The 17,263-nt window shown below is 40.9% G+C and overlaps 1 protein-coding gene and 1 long non-coding RNA gene across 4 annotated transcripts; one reads left to right on the top strand and one right to left on the bottom strand.

Annotated features, from left to right (window-relative positions):
• Window positions 1-1,153: 1,153 nt before the first annotated feature.
• LOC118208146 lies at window positions 1,154-2,320 on the bottom strand. The gene is made up of 2 exons (XR_004761519.1): window positions 2,163-2,320; window positions 1,154-1,894 (listed from the first exon to the last, which is right to left on the bottom strand). It is a non-coding gene; the product is annotated as an uncharacterized LOC118208146 (long non-coding RNA).
• Window positions 1,823-16,066, top strand: nr2c2 (nuclear receptor subfamily 2, group C, member 2). Of its 3 annotated transcripts, none has more exons than XM_035382526.1 (15): window positions 1,823-1,971; window positions 4,596-4,674; window positions 8,504-8,614; window positions 8,773-8,973; window positions 9,659-9,764; window positions 9,904-10,083; window positions 10,221-10,368; window positions 11,056-11,146; window positions 11,232-11,365; window positions 11,759-11,924; window positions 12,378-12,499; window positions 12,584-12,723; window positions 13,439-13,576; window positions 13,804-13,909; window positions 14,400-16,066. In XM_035382526.1, the coding sequence occupies exons 2-15, from the start codon at window positions 4,633-4,635 to the stop codon at window positions 14,572-14,574; spliced, it is 1,860 nt and encodes a 619-aa protein (XP_035238417.1). In that variant the 5' UTR covers window positions 1,823-1,971; window positions 4,596-4,632; the 3' UTR covers window positions 14,575-16,066. The 3 variants fall into 3 exon arrangements, with proteins under 3 accessions (XP_035238417.1, XP_035238416.1, XP_035238418.1); XM_035382525.1 differs by having other exon boundaries at window positions 1,825-1,971; window positions 11,759-11,936; XM_035382527.1 differs by lacking the exon at window positions 4,596-4,674 and having other exon boundaries at window positions 1,834-1,971; window positions 11,759-11,936.
• Window positions 16,067-17,263: the final 1,197 nt, after the last annotated feature.

Here is a 17,263-nt window from a genome sequence, read left to right as displayed (position 1 = left end):
TTTCTTTACATATAAACTGTTTATACAACCGGACATTTTGGCGAAGCAATTCAGGTTAAGAATATTGCTCAATGGCAGTGCCCCACCGGGGGATCAAACCAACAACCAGAGTTACAATTCATGTTCTATTCCATTATGAACTATTATGCTTTTCATAGTGAATGACTATAAACTACAGATTTGAATATAACTTAATTAAGGTATTTGAACAATCACATAATTGAAGATACTTTAAGAGAATAGAAAAATGAACACAAAAGACTATTATCTACACATCTGAAACTTTGTTGTGGCATGGTTTCTGAATTTATGACATATCTAAGTAAGTGTTGAGTTTGACAATACAGAACCTCAATGAATAAAATCTCATTCAAAGAGAATATAATTTCTCAGTGCTGCAAATAGACCTACCTTTGTCACCAATCTATTTGAAAAAGAAATTATGATTAGTACTTTTTTTTTTTACATTTCTGATTTTTAAACATTATTTTTGCATTAATATTTAGTGTACCAGACTGCAGAACCTAGGCCATAAAAATGACCTTTACTAACCTTAAAGTATTGTAAATCTAATAACTTGCATGCAATAGCATATTCTTTGTGTATGAATCTACTAATTTTATATCTCAACATGCAATACAAAAATCACACAATGTGATAGTGAATGACAATGCATCACAATATTTAACAAAATTCTTAATGTCTCTTCCTAACCTTTATAACTGCAACACACTAAATTATGCAATTCTATACATGGAGATTATCATAAACTGAAAATTATTCAGCCTACCAAAAAAAAAAACAAGACTTGTGGTTTTATTACTGGGAGACTTACCTCCCACCCACATTGATCAGATCACTGGACAAGAATAAATATGAGGCTGTATATTATTGCATAGTGAACATCAGTAATTTATACTCTGTTTTATCTTCCCAGTCATAAGTCAGACTTGGGTCAAATACATACTTTATGTATTTCCAGTACTGAAAGTCTTTTAAAATGCAGTATTTACAAACACAATCAAACATTTGAGTGTATTTGCCATATGTTTAGAAATTTGTTTGAAATGATTATTTTAAATCTATTTACAAATGCAAACTATTTGATATAATGGATATTTTTTCATATATTTATGTAGAATTACAACCAACATAATGCTGATCAGTCTTTTAATTAAAATATGCACCCATGGTGTTCAGAACTTTACTTCCATGTACATTTGCATAACTCAAGCATTGTATTCGAATATAAGTGACTCTCCACTTCAAATTTTATTCCAAAATGGCACAAAAGTGGACATCTATTCCATTTCTATTGTCCAAACATAATCAGCTAGCTTTTACTCGAATAAAGATCAAGTCTTAAGTCAAGTAAACTGATAAATGTATTCCCTAAAATTTATCTAAGGAATTATACACAAGCGTTTTTATCACTCCTACATGCAGTTTTTGAAATATCAGTGGCATTTTAAGGGAGTGTGTGAAAATACTTGATACTTAACAAGCATTGGTTCTTGAGAAAGTATTTTAAATATTGCAAATATAAAACTAGCGTATAAAAACAGCATTTTAAAAACAAATATTTAAAGACTCATCCAAGTCATCAAGTTCAGTTTCATGATCACTAGCCGTGCATCTCTTTCCTAAGCTGCTGGTTCTTTTCACTTTCCTGACCAGATACAGCCATTTCAATACATTGCATTGTATGAATACAAAAGAAGAAATAAAATTTTAAAAAAATTGGCCAATCAAAGGCGGTCCTTCAGGTGCAGACAGGCTGACGTCACCGCTGTCTGGCTCGCGCCGCTCTGTGCGCTAGGAAGGAGAAGGGCGCTGGAGGAGGAAGAAGAAAAAACTCCCAGCACGCTGGCGGAACGGGGTCACGAACTATGACCTTTCACAGAAGAAAAACAATAACAAGTAATTTAAAAAAAAACCAAGATCTAACAGCTGCGTTGTTTATTTAAGGAGGTAAGCATTTATTCCACTGTCAAACAAGCTTGCGGCAAGCTATATTGAAACGCTATCGCGGCAAAGGGAGGTTAATTTCACTTTTTACAGGCTACTGGCCTGAGCGAGCCCCGGCAAGTTTGGGCCATGTCTAGTTTTCAAACACAGGCGGTGCTGTCATGCCATATTATTTTGGGCTAAATCAATCTTACCTGATAAAATAATGGGTTACGCGCATTATACGGATTAATTGGCGTTAAGACGACATGTCTTTTCGTACAGCTACCTCACTGGCTACGCGGTCCAGACGAAGACAAAGACGAGTACTGGCTGCCAGTGTGGTTTGCTTACGAGCTATCGCGCAGCTGAACCCGACCCTTTTACCTTTGCCATCCGAGGGACATGGGGTTGCTTTGCAGGGGTTGTATACATAAACAGAAAGGTGGATGCCTATATTTCGCCTGCCAACTTTTACTGATGGATATGACATTACAAATCACGGACTTCTCGTGGGTTACAATGCATTTTAATACATAGTTACATGGCTGGGCGATATACCTTGGCTTAATGCCAGATTCTCCATTTTGTTCCTTTTTTCTGTCTTTGAATTCGGTTTAATGTCGGCAGGAATTAACCGTTGAATGGCTTGGTGTTGGACCTATCAGGGAGTTGTTTGATGGTACATTCATGGTGCTACGAGCCAATGGTAGAACAAGTAATGGTTCATCGCACGAATAGCTACCCCTTCACATTTCGAAAATGTATTACCAGGAAGGTATCTTAGAAAAGCTAGCTAGCTGTTGGCTCGGTACCTATAGGAACTTGCACGGTTTTATAAGAACTTGTGCATTTCTGTGGTACCTAGCCAGTGCCAAATGTTTACCCATTTTTAGCAGGAAATTATACATTTATATTCGACTGCTGTAAGTCAGCGGACATGGCAACGTTATCGAGTTTTGCATATATTTTCTTTCACAAGTGTTGCGTTCATTCTGAATATTGAGCAGATGTATTGTTTTCTAGCGCACCCGTATTAGCTGGCAAAGCTAGGTTTAGATTGTTTCAGAATCACTTCGTGAAACGATCCAAACTGAATAGTCATTAATGCATTTTTATTAGCCAATCGATAATCTGCGATGAGAGTAGTTTTACTGTAAGTGTAACGTGCGTGTTTTATTAATGCATCATTTCTTTGATGGGACATTTTAGTCCATGGAACTGACTAAAACCGGATGCTACCTTTGTTAAAGTATCACTTGAAGTACACAGCAATGGCATAAATATATCAGCCAACCATTGTTTTAGTGTTTTACTTTTTATGTTGAAAATCAGTGCAGGAATAAGACGGTATTTAAATAATAAGTACTTTGGTCTGGATTGCCGTTCAAATTCCACATGTAAATGGAAATTCAGCATTGGTAGCTATGTAATTACCCTTCAGCAAATACATCTATTTCTGCCGCTAAAACTGGCACCCAAATGAAGTTACACTAACACTCCGCTGTCTGTGTTTATCTTTCGACCCTCTTCTAGCACTCCCTCCTCACCCTGTCATCCTCATCTCTGTCTCCCTCCAACCTTGGCTGACCTTCCTTTCCATTCTTCTTTCCTTCCCCGTGCACGTTCAGGAATCTTTGATTGAAGATTTCTCCTCCAGCTTCTTAAGCTCCACAGGAGAAGTGTGCTAATGGATGTGGCTGTTGCACACTGGGGTTTAACCTTGTGCTCATGTTAACTCTTTGGAGGGAATACTATTGATTGTTCCATCTGTAATGGAGATCCCATAGATGGCTGTGGCAGAGCTTGTATGTATTGCAGAGAGGATGTTAAAAATAGAAGACTCAGGAAACTTGCAAGATGATCTGCAGAGGAATACTGTGAAGTTAGATCTGTTGGGAAATCTAAAGGAATACTTTGAAAAATAATATGAGAAAGGTGCATATAGTGAATCCAACAGTTAGAGTGAATAGCAGTGCAACTTGCTGTCTGCATGGGCCTTGCAGAAATGATACTAAGAGTAAGATACAGTAGGATGGAATTTGGGTCCACAGAACAGCAGTATGTTTGGTTGTGTTGGCAACCAGGAAGCTCAGCAGCTTGGCTGTTACATTTCTCAACATAATACATCGACTAAAACATCCCTTTACTCCAAAAACAATTAGTTAAAGCAACAAATACCTCTGAGTAATCCACTTTACCCCAGAAAACACATAAATAAAATGTATTTTAAATACTCAGTGAGTATTAGGAGGCATCACCATGGAGGAAGGTATGTAGCAGAGATCTCAGGATGTAGTTAATGGTAAATGTGTCTATGGCTGCTGGCTTTTCTCTGAACAGGTTGTCCTAATGATCTCACCGAATTGCTGTGAAGTTCGCAAGAAGCCGTGTCATTGTCTGTGTCAGGGTTTGTTTTGTTCTTCCTGGACAGGCTGTGTGAAAATGTGATGAAAAAGACTAGTGTACCATGTCTCATTTTCAGAGGTAACAAAATGGTTGTCATTTTCCAAGAATCTCCTGGCTAGTCAGCGGCTGTTGATTTAATGTACAGAGACCATAAGACTTGGGGCAGATGTCTTCCCTATCATAGCAGCTTGCATGAATGCTGCTGAGAAGCCTCTTCAATCACAGATTTTCTTTTACAGAGCTGCTCCTGTCCAACCTCAAATCACATGATGCATCATGTGGAGAATCAAAGCATCTTCAAAGCCACTTTTTCACATTGTGAGTGTGGGGGAGAGAAGTCCCCCAGAAGTATCCCGATTCAGGAAAGGCTTGTTGGTGTAATATCAGTGCTGAGCCCAACATATGAATCTATGCCAGTACCATTGTTTTACTAGTAAAACCAATGTTTAGAGAGTGGAGAATGGGTCTTGTATGATACTGTAGGAGGGAAATGGTTTAAACACTCAGAAGAGATTTCTCTGCTGTAGTGCGAGTAGCATTTAGTTGGTTGAATATTTGTATGTGTATGCAAGCATGGGAATCTTAAATTGTAACTCCGATAATCAAATCTGGAGATAACACTGAAGACATTTTTTCACACATTTATCCATAGTATTTTGGGGGGGAAATGTGATCGTGGAGCCATTACATTACATTACAGGCATTTGGCAGACGCTCTTATCCAGAGCGACGTACAACAAAGTGTATAACCATAACCAGGAACAAGTATGACGAAACCCCTAGAGAGAAGTACCGGTCCAAGTACAGGGAACAACCGCATAGTTCAACTTGGACCCTGATGGTTAAACTGATTAACACTAACAACGAGAACGGCAACAACGCAATCTATGGAAAAATAAAAATAAATAAAAATACAAGTAGTCGTTAAGACAGGCGCATCAACTAAGTCACCTATGAAACAGCTGCCTATATCTAATCTTTTAGAGCCACTAATCTTTTGAGCTGTTAGTGCTCTACATCCTTCAAAGTTTGGCTTCAGAACAAACCACAGGAACAGCTATTCAGCAGAAATGGCTGCTTGTTATTTGACAAAAAAATTCTCAGTTAAAACATGTTAAAACAGAAATGCATTTTCAACCATTAATAGTTTTTAATGATTTTCAGCCAAACATTTGGTATTTATTGGTATATGCTAGTCTAGTTTTGCATGTCATATATGCTCCCGTATCTTCCATTTGTTAACAAAACTCCTTTAAATCAGCTTGATTCTCCATAGATTGTAATTGTAGCAGGTTGTAAATTCAGATGCCTTTTCTGAAAAGAGTGATTTTGCTCCATATACATTTGCGCTGTGCCGTTGAAGGGAACCATGAGATACAGCAGTGCGTGCACTTAATGGGGCTGGCTTTGGCGGAGCGTCAGCAAAGAGGAGGGTATCTGTTTATAAAGGAAACGGAATGTTACTCGTGTCTTAAGGAAAATGTGCAAACAACTAAAAGACAAAAACCAAAGTGAAAGCAGAAGTATATTTTGTTTAAGTATGGGTACAACAAAAAAGTTTTTTTTTAAAAAGACTTTTTGATTTGTCAAATTAATTTTCTCTGTTAAGTAGTTACATTATAGTCTGTATGCCTATTATTAATTAGTAACATGGGACTGACACAAGATATTTCAAAGATGTTTTAGTTTTTCAGAGTTCATTAATTTTAGGTATAGGCAATGTGTATAATGTAAAGGCCATATTATGTAAAATGGCAGTTTTCATTTTAGGGATTTGGCTGTAAGGTGGTGCAGTAATGCATCTCTGGGTTTGTGTAAATTAGTTGTCAGCTATGGATTATCCACCCTTCTTTATCTCTGCTATAATAAGCTTGCATGTATTATCCTGTGGATCTGTAGGTCATGACAGAGACATGTGGTTCTTTCACCGAATGCAGATATGTTTGTTTTGTTTTTTTGTGTGAATCTAGCCCCTTCCTGATGTATGCATTTGCTTATACACTGTGAGTACTGTGTGCACTCTTTTTAAGTAAGAAAAAGTCACTGGGAAAAGTACTGAAACCCTGTGGCCATATTTGGGAGGTTTTGCTGCTGCTGGTGATGTGGTGTATTTGTGGTGCATGTGTGAACAGTGCTGATATTTCCTGGGGAGGGAAACCCTGCAGGAGGTGCTGGCCTGTGCCAGCTAATCAAATCGCTGGATAGAGATAGCCCCCCCTAGACCCCACCCCCACCCCCTGCACAAAATGAGTCCTGCTGTCAGACAAAGTGCTGCGCAGTGGGGCAGAGACGTGGGATCATGTCGATTCTGCTTCCTTGGTTACCGGGGACTGATAGTGCACTTGACCTTCAGAGGCAAGGGGGGGTCACAGAGAGGACATATTTGAACAGCCTCTTTCTTGCCTGGCTGCTGGGCCCCCTCCCCTCCCCAGAGCAGCGCGCGTTGGCGCATGTGGGGACCTGTCTCATGCTGTGCTTTGATGAAGGTCCTCCCGCTAAGACCCCAGGCGTCTTTGTTCCAGCATCTCCAGGAGGGAGGAGTGCATAGCGGCGTGGACGCGGTCAGTCCTGAGCGCCTCGTGCAGGTCGGGGAGGTGGGGGGGAGCTTGTGAGCAGTTGGTGTCTGCAGAGGAGGGGGTGGGGGGAGGACAGGACAGGGCATACATGACCTCCTATGATTAGCCAGGAAGCATCTGCTGTGCTCACTGTCTGGGAAGGCTTGTGTTTGCATTGGAGGTGCAGTAGCAGGGGGAGGGAGAAGGTGCAGGAGTGTGTGTGTGCTGATGAATGAATTTCCATTTGTGATGACAGACATGGTGCATTGAGTGGAGGTGTGTTTCTAATATGAAAAAGAGAGCAGGGGTATCAGAAGGCACTGGATATTGCGGGGACTGTCAGCCATGCCCTGCACATAGTGACCTTATATAATTAGCTTTTGCTTTATTGTGCTAAAGGGGACAGAAATCTCATTTTGAAAATCTATCTATAATCTGGGAATCCTTAATGAGGGGACATGCGGATGAGTTTAGTGGAAAAGTGTCATAAGGCTCTGTTACACGAAGCTGCCCTCTGGAAGCTTGACAGACGGACGCTTCCGGTTGGTAAAATTAGCATTTTAATGTCATTCTGTGCTGATATTTTACTTTGACCTGTGCAGTCCTGGTGGACATTCCCCTTGAATCAATGAGAGAAGATGGAAGAACAAAACACTTCAGAACAGGATTTTTTTTTAAGTTGATCATTGTCTCCTTTAATTTTTAAAAGTAGAAAAAACAACTGTCATTTCCACTGATTTCAATAAAGAATATTTCAATTCCTTGTCAAACATTGGCCTCTGCTCATTATTCTTAATAGCTTTTTTGTACTGTCCTTATGTTTTTTGCTGAGTACAGTCATTTCTGGGGGTTGGGGGGGTTTTAAAAAGGGTAGGTGCCAAAAATGATTGGCACTCCATTGGCACTGTTTTCAGTACTTTTGCACCTTCCCTTTGCAGTACTAAAATTATAAAACTAAGACTATTATTTTATTGTGTTTTATGGGATTAATGATCATGTTGGGGGAGCTTCCGTCTTTCGTCTGTACAGAATCTTTCAAGATCCTTCGTTCTGCGCTTGTGGACTTCCATCTAAAATTAAAACTGCTAATTTTTGATCGGTTATTGTCTGAAGACTGAGAAGGCCATTGCAGAACAGTAATTCTGTGGTCAGTTAACCATTTTTAAAATTCATTTTGCAGTATACCTGAGATCATTAGGTTGTTGAAAAATCAGTTGTGGCCATCACCACAGTATTTCCCCGTAGGTATGGCATCCTTTTCAGCATGAGTGTCCTCCTTCCCTTGACAAAGACACTACTAGTGTGCCTGCCCACAAAGCTCAGTTTGGGTCTCATCTGACCATAGCACATGGTTCCATTAAAGCTTCGGCATTGGAATGGTGGGTATGTCCTTGAAGAAGGATGCCCGCGTTAAAAATAATGTTGTATGTACAGAGAAACATGGTGGTGGACCTTTGATGTCACGGGGTTTGTAGCCTTGCGTATTTTCAGTGGCAGGTTAATATCCCCGCGCAGGAGTATATGAAAAGCATGAAAGGACGTGGCGCAGAGAGCACTGCTGCAGAGTGATGTGTGCACCGCTGTGTTCTCAGGTCCAATCGGTGCAGGCCTCCTCCCCAGACTCCTCAGTGATGAGCGGCTCTCCACAGCGCATCCAGATCATCTCCACCGACTCGGCTGTCACCACCCCGCAGCGCATACAGGTGCTGCCCTGCTCTGACACTGACCAGCGCGCTGCAGCGTCTGTTCATTTGGTGATCTATGATGTCATAAAGAGGCCATAGAACGCAGGGAAACGTGGGAATAACAAATACAACCCTGAATGGCTGAATGAAGTTGTCATTAACCGTTTCCCCCCCAGATCGTAACTGACCAGCAGACGGGTCAGAAGATCCAGATTGTCACGGCAGTGGACCCATCTAGCACTTCCAAACAGCAGTTTATTTTGGCTGCCCCAGATGGGTCCGGTGCCGGCAAGGTGATCCTGGCCTCACCAGAGACACAGAATGCCAAACAGCTTATCTTCACCACAGCTGATAGCATTGTGCCTGGGAGAATACAGGTATGCACGCTTCTCTCTAAAATGCTCTTTTCTTCATATATTTGTTAATGAAAAACATTTTTTTTTCAAATTGATGCTAACACTAACAGCTTTTGAGATCAGAACAGTTTGCCCTGATTTTCCTTTTTTGGAAATGGATCTTTATAAAGTGTAATTTTTACCCCCACTTTATTATTCATTGGGAGATGTTTTGATATTGGTCACCAAGCCTCAGAACATGTTTACAGATGAACACTATTTTACGCTCACCACAACTGTCGCTTAAGAAGAACTCTTGCTTGTTTTTGTTCATTGTTTCTGCACATTTGCCTCATCAGTTTTCAGTCTTTCTGGTTAAAATGGCTCATTATTGGTGAAAATATCACATGTGCTTTGATAGTCAGTAGGCCTACAGGCATATCTTGTCAACAACAACTTCACAGTTCAATAACTTGGGGAGGAGAGGGAGATAAGAACAGGGCTATAATTCATTTTTATAATAATGATTTCATTGATTGCAGTAAGTGGTGGGGAAACTTGCGGGTTTCTTCCTTAACCAACAGAGTTTTCTAAATGAAGGTGCTGAGACCACTCGCATATTTCAAAAAGGGGTTTCTGTCTCAGGCGGGGCAGGCCACTGTAATTGGAAATTGCGGGGTGTTAAAAATGATGCCCCGTGTCCCAAGCGACCCTGTGTTTGACTCAGATTGTAACAGATGCAGCGTCGGTGGAGCGTCTGCTGGGCAAGGCGGGGGACGTGGGCCGGCCGCAGCCTGTGGAGTACTGTGTGGTGTGTGGGGACAAGGCCTCAGGTACCAGTCACTGCTACACACATCTCCCCACACCACTCTCAGACCTTCTTATACGTTTCATTCTGGTCTTCATAAATATGTGTGTGTGTAAACTGCTATTTGGCCTCGGCATTTGTGTTACGTCTGGGATTTGTCACAGGGCGGCATTATGGGGCCGTGAGCTGTGAAGGCTGCAAAGGCTTCTTCAAGAGAAGCGTTCGCAAGAACCTGACGTACAGCTGTCGGAGTAACCAGGACTGCATTGTCAACAAGCACCATCGTAACCGGTGCCAGTTCTGTCGTCTGAAGAAGTGCCTGGAGATGGGCATGAAGATGGAGTGTGAGCATACACACACATACAAACAAGCACAAACCTGTACACACGCACACACACACATTTGTTTTTGCGCACCCACATCGATTGCACCGTCTTGCATTTTTTGGTGAATCAATCTTTTTACTTACTGTCTTGCACAGCTGTGCAGAGTGAGAGGAAACCAATCGAACTGCCGAGAGAAAAGCCTGCAAACTGTGCAGCTTCCACTGAGAAAATCTATATCAGGAAGGACCTGCGGAGTCCGCTCATCGCCACGCCCACCTTCATCACAGACAAAGATGGCTCCAGGTGAGGGCTGTCTGTGCCTACGTGGGGTGTCTGCAGTACGACTCCCCCTGTGCACCAAAACCAGTGTCCGAAGCACACTGCATTTTAATTACTTGATGATTGTGCCCCCTACAGTCTGCTGGTACCTGAGTGCAGAGCATCTCATCGGAGGTTGTGTGGCTTTCCCCTTAGGGTGAGATGAGCAGAGAACGCTCAGGGTCAGGACACACCAAGTGTGCTGGGAGCGAGGTAGCATTATGTACAGACCTAATAGTGTGCAATGACTGAGGATCTAGTTTTCCTTTCATTTTAGAAAATGAGTGGGGCGAGCTTATTCTTAATCAATGTGTAGTGGCACTATTTATCTTCAGAGGAGCTGAATATGATGGGAACGAGAAAACGAAGGTTTAGAGCAATAGTGGCATCGAACTGTGACCCTGAGTGCATTTTAGCTCTGATTTGAAGAAGGCTGGGGTTGGGATACTGGATCCAGAATCTGGAACGTGGCAGTGCTGATTTCATGTGGTGCAGAGCACAGAGCATGCTGGGGTTTTGGTAGAGCAGACAGCATGCTGAGTGTGATGGATAGACCTGTCTGTGGGGGTTACAGGTTCAGGTCAAATGTTATTGACTAACAAGCAATGGAAGAAGGCGGTTCCGCATGCGATTGACTGACAGGATTAGGGGCTTCTGTGATTAATCCTGCAGGTCTAGTCTCCTTGATCCCGGAATGCTGGTCAATATTCAGCAGCCATTGATACAAGCAGACGGAACATTACTTTTAGCCACAGACTCAAAGGTAGGTGTCCTGTCCATTTGTATGGAAACCCTCCTTTCCCTTCACCGAATAGATTTCCCTGTTAATGTTACTTTCTGCATTTCAGGCCGAATCAAACCAAGGTGACCTGGGAACACTAGCGAATGTAGTGACGTCACTCGCCAACCTGAATGAGTCCCTGAACAATGGCGATACCTCAGAGGTCCAGCAGGAGGAGCAGTCTGCCAGCGAGATAACACGGTATCCACCTTCCCGAGCAAACACAGCAGCCTGTGGATGTGTCAGTGCAGCCGGAGTCACATCAGAGCCCACTGGCCTGCTAGCTTTGTGCTGAGTCTTCATTAACCAGACAGTGATATTACCCCTGTGGTGTACTCACCTTTCCTGCAGCCAGATCCCTGACCCTGATCAGCCCACCCCAGCCCTCAGAAATAAAATCTGGATCATGCCCTTGGATATGCTTTAGGTTACATCATGATACAATATTTTTGTCCTTCATATTAATTAGAACAAGCACAACAACCAATTACTTACAAAAATGGTCAGTGTGGGAAGCGATTTAGTTAAATTATACTCCAGGTAGCATTTGAAGCTTGTAGCATTTCTGAAGTGTTTCCTCTTCCTTTCCCCCAGTGCCTTTGACACCCTGGCCAAAGCCCTTAACCCTACAGACACCATTGCAGGACAGAACTTAGTGGAGGGTGTGGACGGGGCAGGTGGGGCCACTATCCAGGTGATCAGTAGAGACCAGGCCACGCCCATTATTGAAGTGGAGGGACCGCTGCTCACAGACACTCATGTTAGTTTTAAGGTTTGTATTCCTGTGAAACAGAAGAGTGCATGGATCTTCTTCCTGAGTGACCACGCTGATCTACTACATAGACCTAGATCAGTTTTTACAGTTTTTTTGCTCCCATGATTAAATTTATCAGCCCAAACATGGAAAATATTTCTAAGAATTTTCATCAAGAAGATGATTATAAGATTAATGAAGAGAGTGCAAGAGTAGAAAAAAGTGCATAATGCTTCCTCATATTTTCCCCATTTTTAGTCTTCTACCGTTAATGTGCAAGTAGTAAAACATTTATATTTGACATGGAGGCATGCTGGCCCTTACAGTACCTTGTAAATGTGTGCACTGCATTATGGGGCCACTGGCTGCCTCGTGGAGGGAAGGAACATCACGAGGGCAGGACTGATATAATGGTGAATTTAACATACTAATTCAGTCATGTGTGTCTCTCCGTGTTAGCTAACGATGCCCAGCCCCATGCCGGAGTACCTGAATGTTCACTATATCTGTGAATCTGCCTCTCGCCTGCTCTTCCTCTCCATGCACTGGGCACGTTCCATTCCAGCATTCCAGGCCCTTGGGTGAGCTCAGCTACATCCTGGTTTAACACACACTATGCTCCAGGCTGGAACGCTGTCAGAACGGTGTGTGTGTGTGTGTCTCAGTCAGGACTGTAACACCAGTCTGGTGCGTGCCTGCTGGAACGAGCTGTTCACCCTCGGGCTGGCGCAGTGTGCTCAGGTCATGAGCCTCTCCACCATCCTGGCTGCCATCGTCAACCACCTGCAGAACAGCATTCAGGACGGTACGGCTGCTGCTCGCAATCGTACACGTCATATCCTTCAGTGCCTACCACGGAGCTTTCTGTGCCCCCAAACCACCAACAGCCTGTTTGTATTAACAGTTCATTATGGCACATTCACAATTTACAGTTAATAGAAAGGTTATGATAGTCACTGGTGTCACTATTGACACATTTATTCATCTTTTCATGTTAATGGTATTTCTTCCAGACCTTAAGATTAATTACCTCCTCACTCACTTGTTATATTCATTATGTTTTTCTTTCAAAATAGAATTTTCTTCTATATAATTTATTCTAATATATTTTTTCTTCCTATATAATTTGATGTATCACCAATGTATTATGCAGTATTCTTTCCTGTTTAAGGTATTCCTATTTTACCTGGTAGATGTGGAGTACTGTACTTCGATCCAATAAGGTGTTTTGCCTAACATGACATGCACTTTTCATATACAGCATATACAGTGAACAACAAAATTATTGAGTAAAATATGCTTTAAAATACAGGTAATAAGGATTGCATTGCATTGTATATGTAAATATATAATGCAAACAAAGTAGGCACAGAAATGAAATGATAATCTGTCTGAATTTTTCCTTAAAATATTTAGAATTTTGTGGGTTTCATACCTTTAATTTAGTTGTTCTCTGTTCTGACTCCTCCTGTTTGCAGTCATTAATGTCAGAGTTGTAAACGGAGTGTTTTCTGTTGCAGATAAACTGTCAGGGGACCGGATCAAACTGGTCATGGAGCACATCTGGAAGCTTCAGGAGTTCTGCAACAGCATGGCCAAACTGGACACAGATGGCTATGAGTACGCCTACCTGAAGGCCATAGTGTTATTCAGCCCAGGTGAGTTCTGCATAGATGCACCTACCTGAAGGCCATAATGTCATATAATACAGGTGAGGTCTGAATTGGTACCCTACCTGAAGGTCATGGTGTTATTTAATACAGGTGAGGTCTAAATAGGTACCCTATCTGAAGGCCATAGTGTCATATGATACAGGTGAGGTCTGAATAGGTACCCTACCTGAAGTCCATGGTGGTTACTCACTGAGACTGGCACTCTCCCACAGATCACCCCGGCCTGAGCAGCACCAGCCAGATTGAGAAGTTTCAGGAGAAGGCCCAGATGGAGTTGCAAGATTATGTTCAAAAGACTTACCCCGATGACACCTACAGGTAAGGTCACTACCCCAGGGTCACCTACATGAGTGACACCTACAGTTGAGGTCCTCTTTCCTGCCGAAATCCACAGTTACAGTCATATCGCTCAGTGATATCTGTATTTGCTCGTAGTTGTTGGAAACCAGAGTACCTCCTGTATTTGAGTAGTGGGAACAGAAAATAACATTTCTGTGTTAGCATAGCAACAGCAGCTTTTGTCAGAAGACGAAAGAACCACCAGAAGGCACTGCCTTCTTCTATCAGAGCAGTCAGTGCAGTAGAATCACCAGCACTGAGTAAGGAGGATCTATTGGGGGAACTAAACACTCTCAGGACATATTGCCATACGTTATATTTCCTGCTGCATACAGATCACCCGTGCTCTCATTCACAGATCCAAAATGCGGCCATTTATGCAGCAGCCTGATTATTGATGGAGCATTGTGTAGGTTTGTGACCTGTGCCTGTACCACGTTCCCCTGTTATACCGTGTGTTGCCTCTCAGGTTGGCCCGGATCCTGATGCGTCTCCCAGCCCTTCGACTGATGAGTTCCAACATCACGGAGGAGCTGTTCTTCACGGGCCTCATCGGGAACGTGCCCATCGACAGCATTATCCCTTACATCCTGAAGATGGAGACGGCAGAGTACAACAGTCAGATCACAGGCTCCTCTGCGTGATCCCTGCCCCCCAAACTATCAGCAATTAGCCACTGTTTAAAGCTGGCCCCTTTTTTAATTTATGTTTAACTTTTTTTCAAATTTGAAATTCTTATTTTAACTTAATGATGATGATAATAACAATAACAATACTAATTATGTAGGCCTACTTACTCTGGTAACCTTTCTCAAAGTTCTGTATTTATTTGGTGCAGTTGTATAAAGAGCCCGGGTTCTATAATGACTAGTCTTATAGAGAGATAAGTTTATTTAGTAGTACCGCTCTGCTCTTATTCAGATTCCATTGCATGAACTGTTAGTCTCCTTATGTTTTGCACATGAAATGGGACAAATAATATTGGATGACTCTGCCTTTCTTTTTTAGTATCTTCAGCAAATGGTGGCAGCGCAGATATGTCAAATTCACCCTGCTAACGCCTTTTAAACTCTTTTACATCAATGTGAAAATTATTCTTCATGGTAGGCAATATAAGTGAGACGATAAATCGAAGTACTAATTCTGCTTCCAGTATCACAATTAGACTGGAATGTTTTAATAGGTAATATATGAATGAAATGCCCTTGAATGTCCTTATTTTGAAAACATGAAACCATGTACATGTTGTTTATAGAATACCAATAAGTGTTTCTTTCTATGTTTAGAAGGTAACACTTAGACTTACTGTGTGAACTGCATGTTTAACCTATAGAAACAAGGATGCTTTACATTCTCTGAAACCACAGGTATTCTGAATTTAGTTTGTGGGCAGTTGTGAGTAGTTATGTAGCTGTCATTATTTCCGCCATGCTGGACATATTTACTTAACATCTGCATACCTGAATATAAGACCGACATTTCTTATTGATGTCAGTTAGATTGGTTTAGTTCTGCCCATTAATAATTTAAATCCTTGTAAGGTTGTGATGGGAGGGTGGCTTTGTGAACTCCTAAGTGGTGTGAGCTACCATTTATTGTTTGCATTTCTGTGGTTTGACCCAGTGAGATTGGATTTGCTGTGGAAAGCAAAGTTTAATTGGTCAGTCAAGTGAGTGATTGACAACTCCTTGTAACCCTGCATTTTGGGGCTTGTTAAATGTTACTCAAGCCCCAATTACCACTAGGTACAAAATGAAAAGTGACTTTAACATTTAATACAATAATGTTATCTAGGTGAATCATGTGAAAGCCTAAAACAAAAGCATATTGAATTTGGGAAGGACAATTTTTGGTACAGGTACTTCATGGATTCCATAAATGATATACTTATACTTACTATATCTTTATTGTCATCCTTTTTTTTTTTTTTTTGCAAATGCATATGAATTTACACATAATTGCTTTTCTAAAGCGTGACGTCTAACGAATAATAACAGTGGGGTGTATTTATTCATTTGTCCTTAACTTTGATTTAAAAGTAAATGCATGTGTTAAACCTTTTCTTTACCAACAAACTCAGTTTGTTTTAGTCATGGTTGAACTTGCCAAACTGTGTTTTTTTTTTTGGGGGGGGGGGGGGAGAAATTCTTGCTTTCAACTATTAATCAAATTTAAGGACGACGGATAATTGAATCTCAGTCATTGTCATTATGTGTATACAATCCTAATTAATCCATATTGTATGTGCAATGTAATACATTTATAGGCCCTTTCCTCTTCTGCCATGACAATCAGGTGCTGTGGGAGATGCGTTCATATTCTGAGAACATTGTCTTTTTTCACTAATTTATTTCATCAGGCTTATTTCTTCACAAATTAAATGATGCAGTAATCCAGTGTTGACAGTCCTGCAAGGTGCAGCAGTTCTAAACATTATTGCTTTACTGAAAGCAACAAAACACTGTGGGTCTTATGTGAAGGTGTGCTTTTGCCATTATATTTTTTAAGGCAAGAACTCCTGGTTTCAATGTGTCTCACTGAATCGCTATATTGTAAATATATTTGTGTGCTGTTCTTTTACCAGTTAAGCATTTCAAATAATTAATGCTGTTAGCTTTTACTTTCTACATTTAATTTCTATTAAATGTGCATTATGTTTTTTTACTGCACGGTAAACTGAGATGTTATTAAAGATGTACATATCTATATATAGTTTCAAAAACGTAAAATCTTGAATTTGTTTTAAAACAAAATTTCCCTCGGAATGAAATGCACTTATAAGTACTAGTGCATAATTGTTTAGTTTGACATGGAAGATTACAAAGCCATGTCTAACCATAAAATCCACTGTTTTTGGTAAATCTGAATTTATGTATACCTTATTTTTTAAACAGAATTATATGTATGTTATTTGTTCTCTGGGTTTAAAACCTGCCAAGACTGTTTCGTATCACTGTTCTTTTATGTGAATTGAGCTTTGTACTGTACATGTAATTTCATTAAATGAGTGCATGTTCTTTTTTTATTCAGAAAGTTTTATAATCCAATGAGTGTCTTCAATTCTGGAGAAAAGTGGCATTGTTGTTTTTGTATATAGGGCATCGCAGTGCATGGAATAGCTTATGCATTTTATTAAATGCTGTAAAAATGTGGAGTTACAACATTGTGGCTAAAATACTACTACCATACAAAGCAGTTTATATAATTAAATTACATAATGCAATTAAATGCCTGTTTCCTTGTTAAGTTTACTTGGTTCTGTGTGAAAAGGAAAAAGTAAGATGTGGTCAGTGAATGAAGTGCTTTTTTCTGTAGATGGATTCATTTTTATGA

This window comes from Anguilla anguilla, chromosome 11 (genome assembly GCF_013347855.1).
Source record: "Anguilla anguilla isolate fAngAng1 chromosome 11, fAngAng1.pri, whole genome shotgun sequence".
NCBI lineage: Eukaryota > Metazoa > Chordata > Actinopteri > Anguilliformes > Anguillidae > Anguilla > Anguilla anguilla.
The sequence above is the reverse complement of the archived record's forward strand: the minus strand, read 5'-3'. Positions and strand labels throughout refer to the sequence as shown.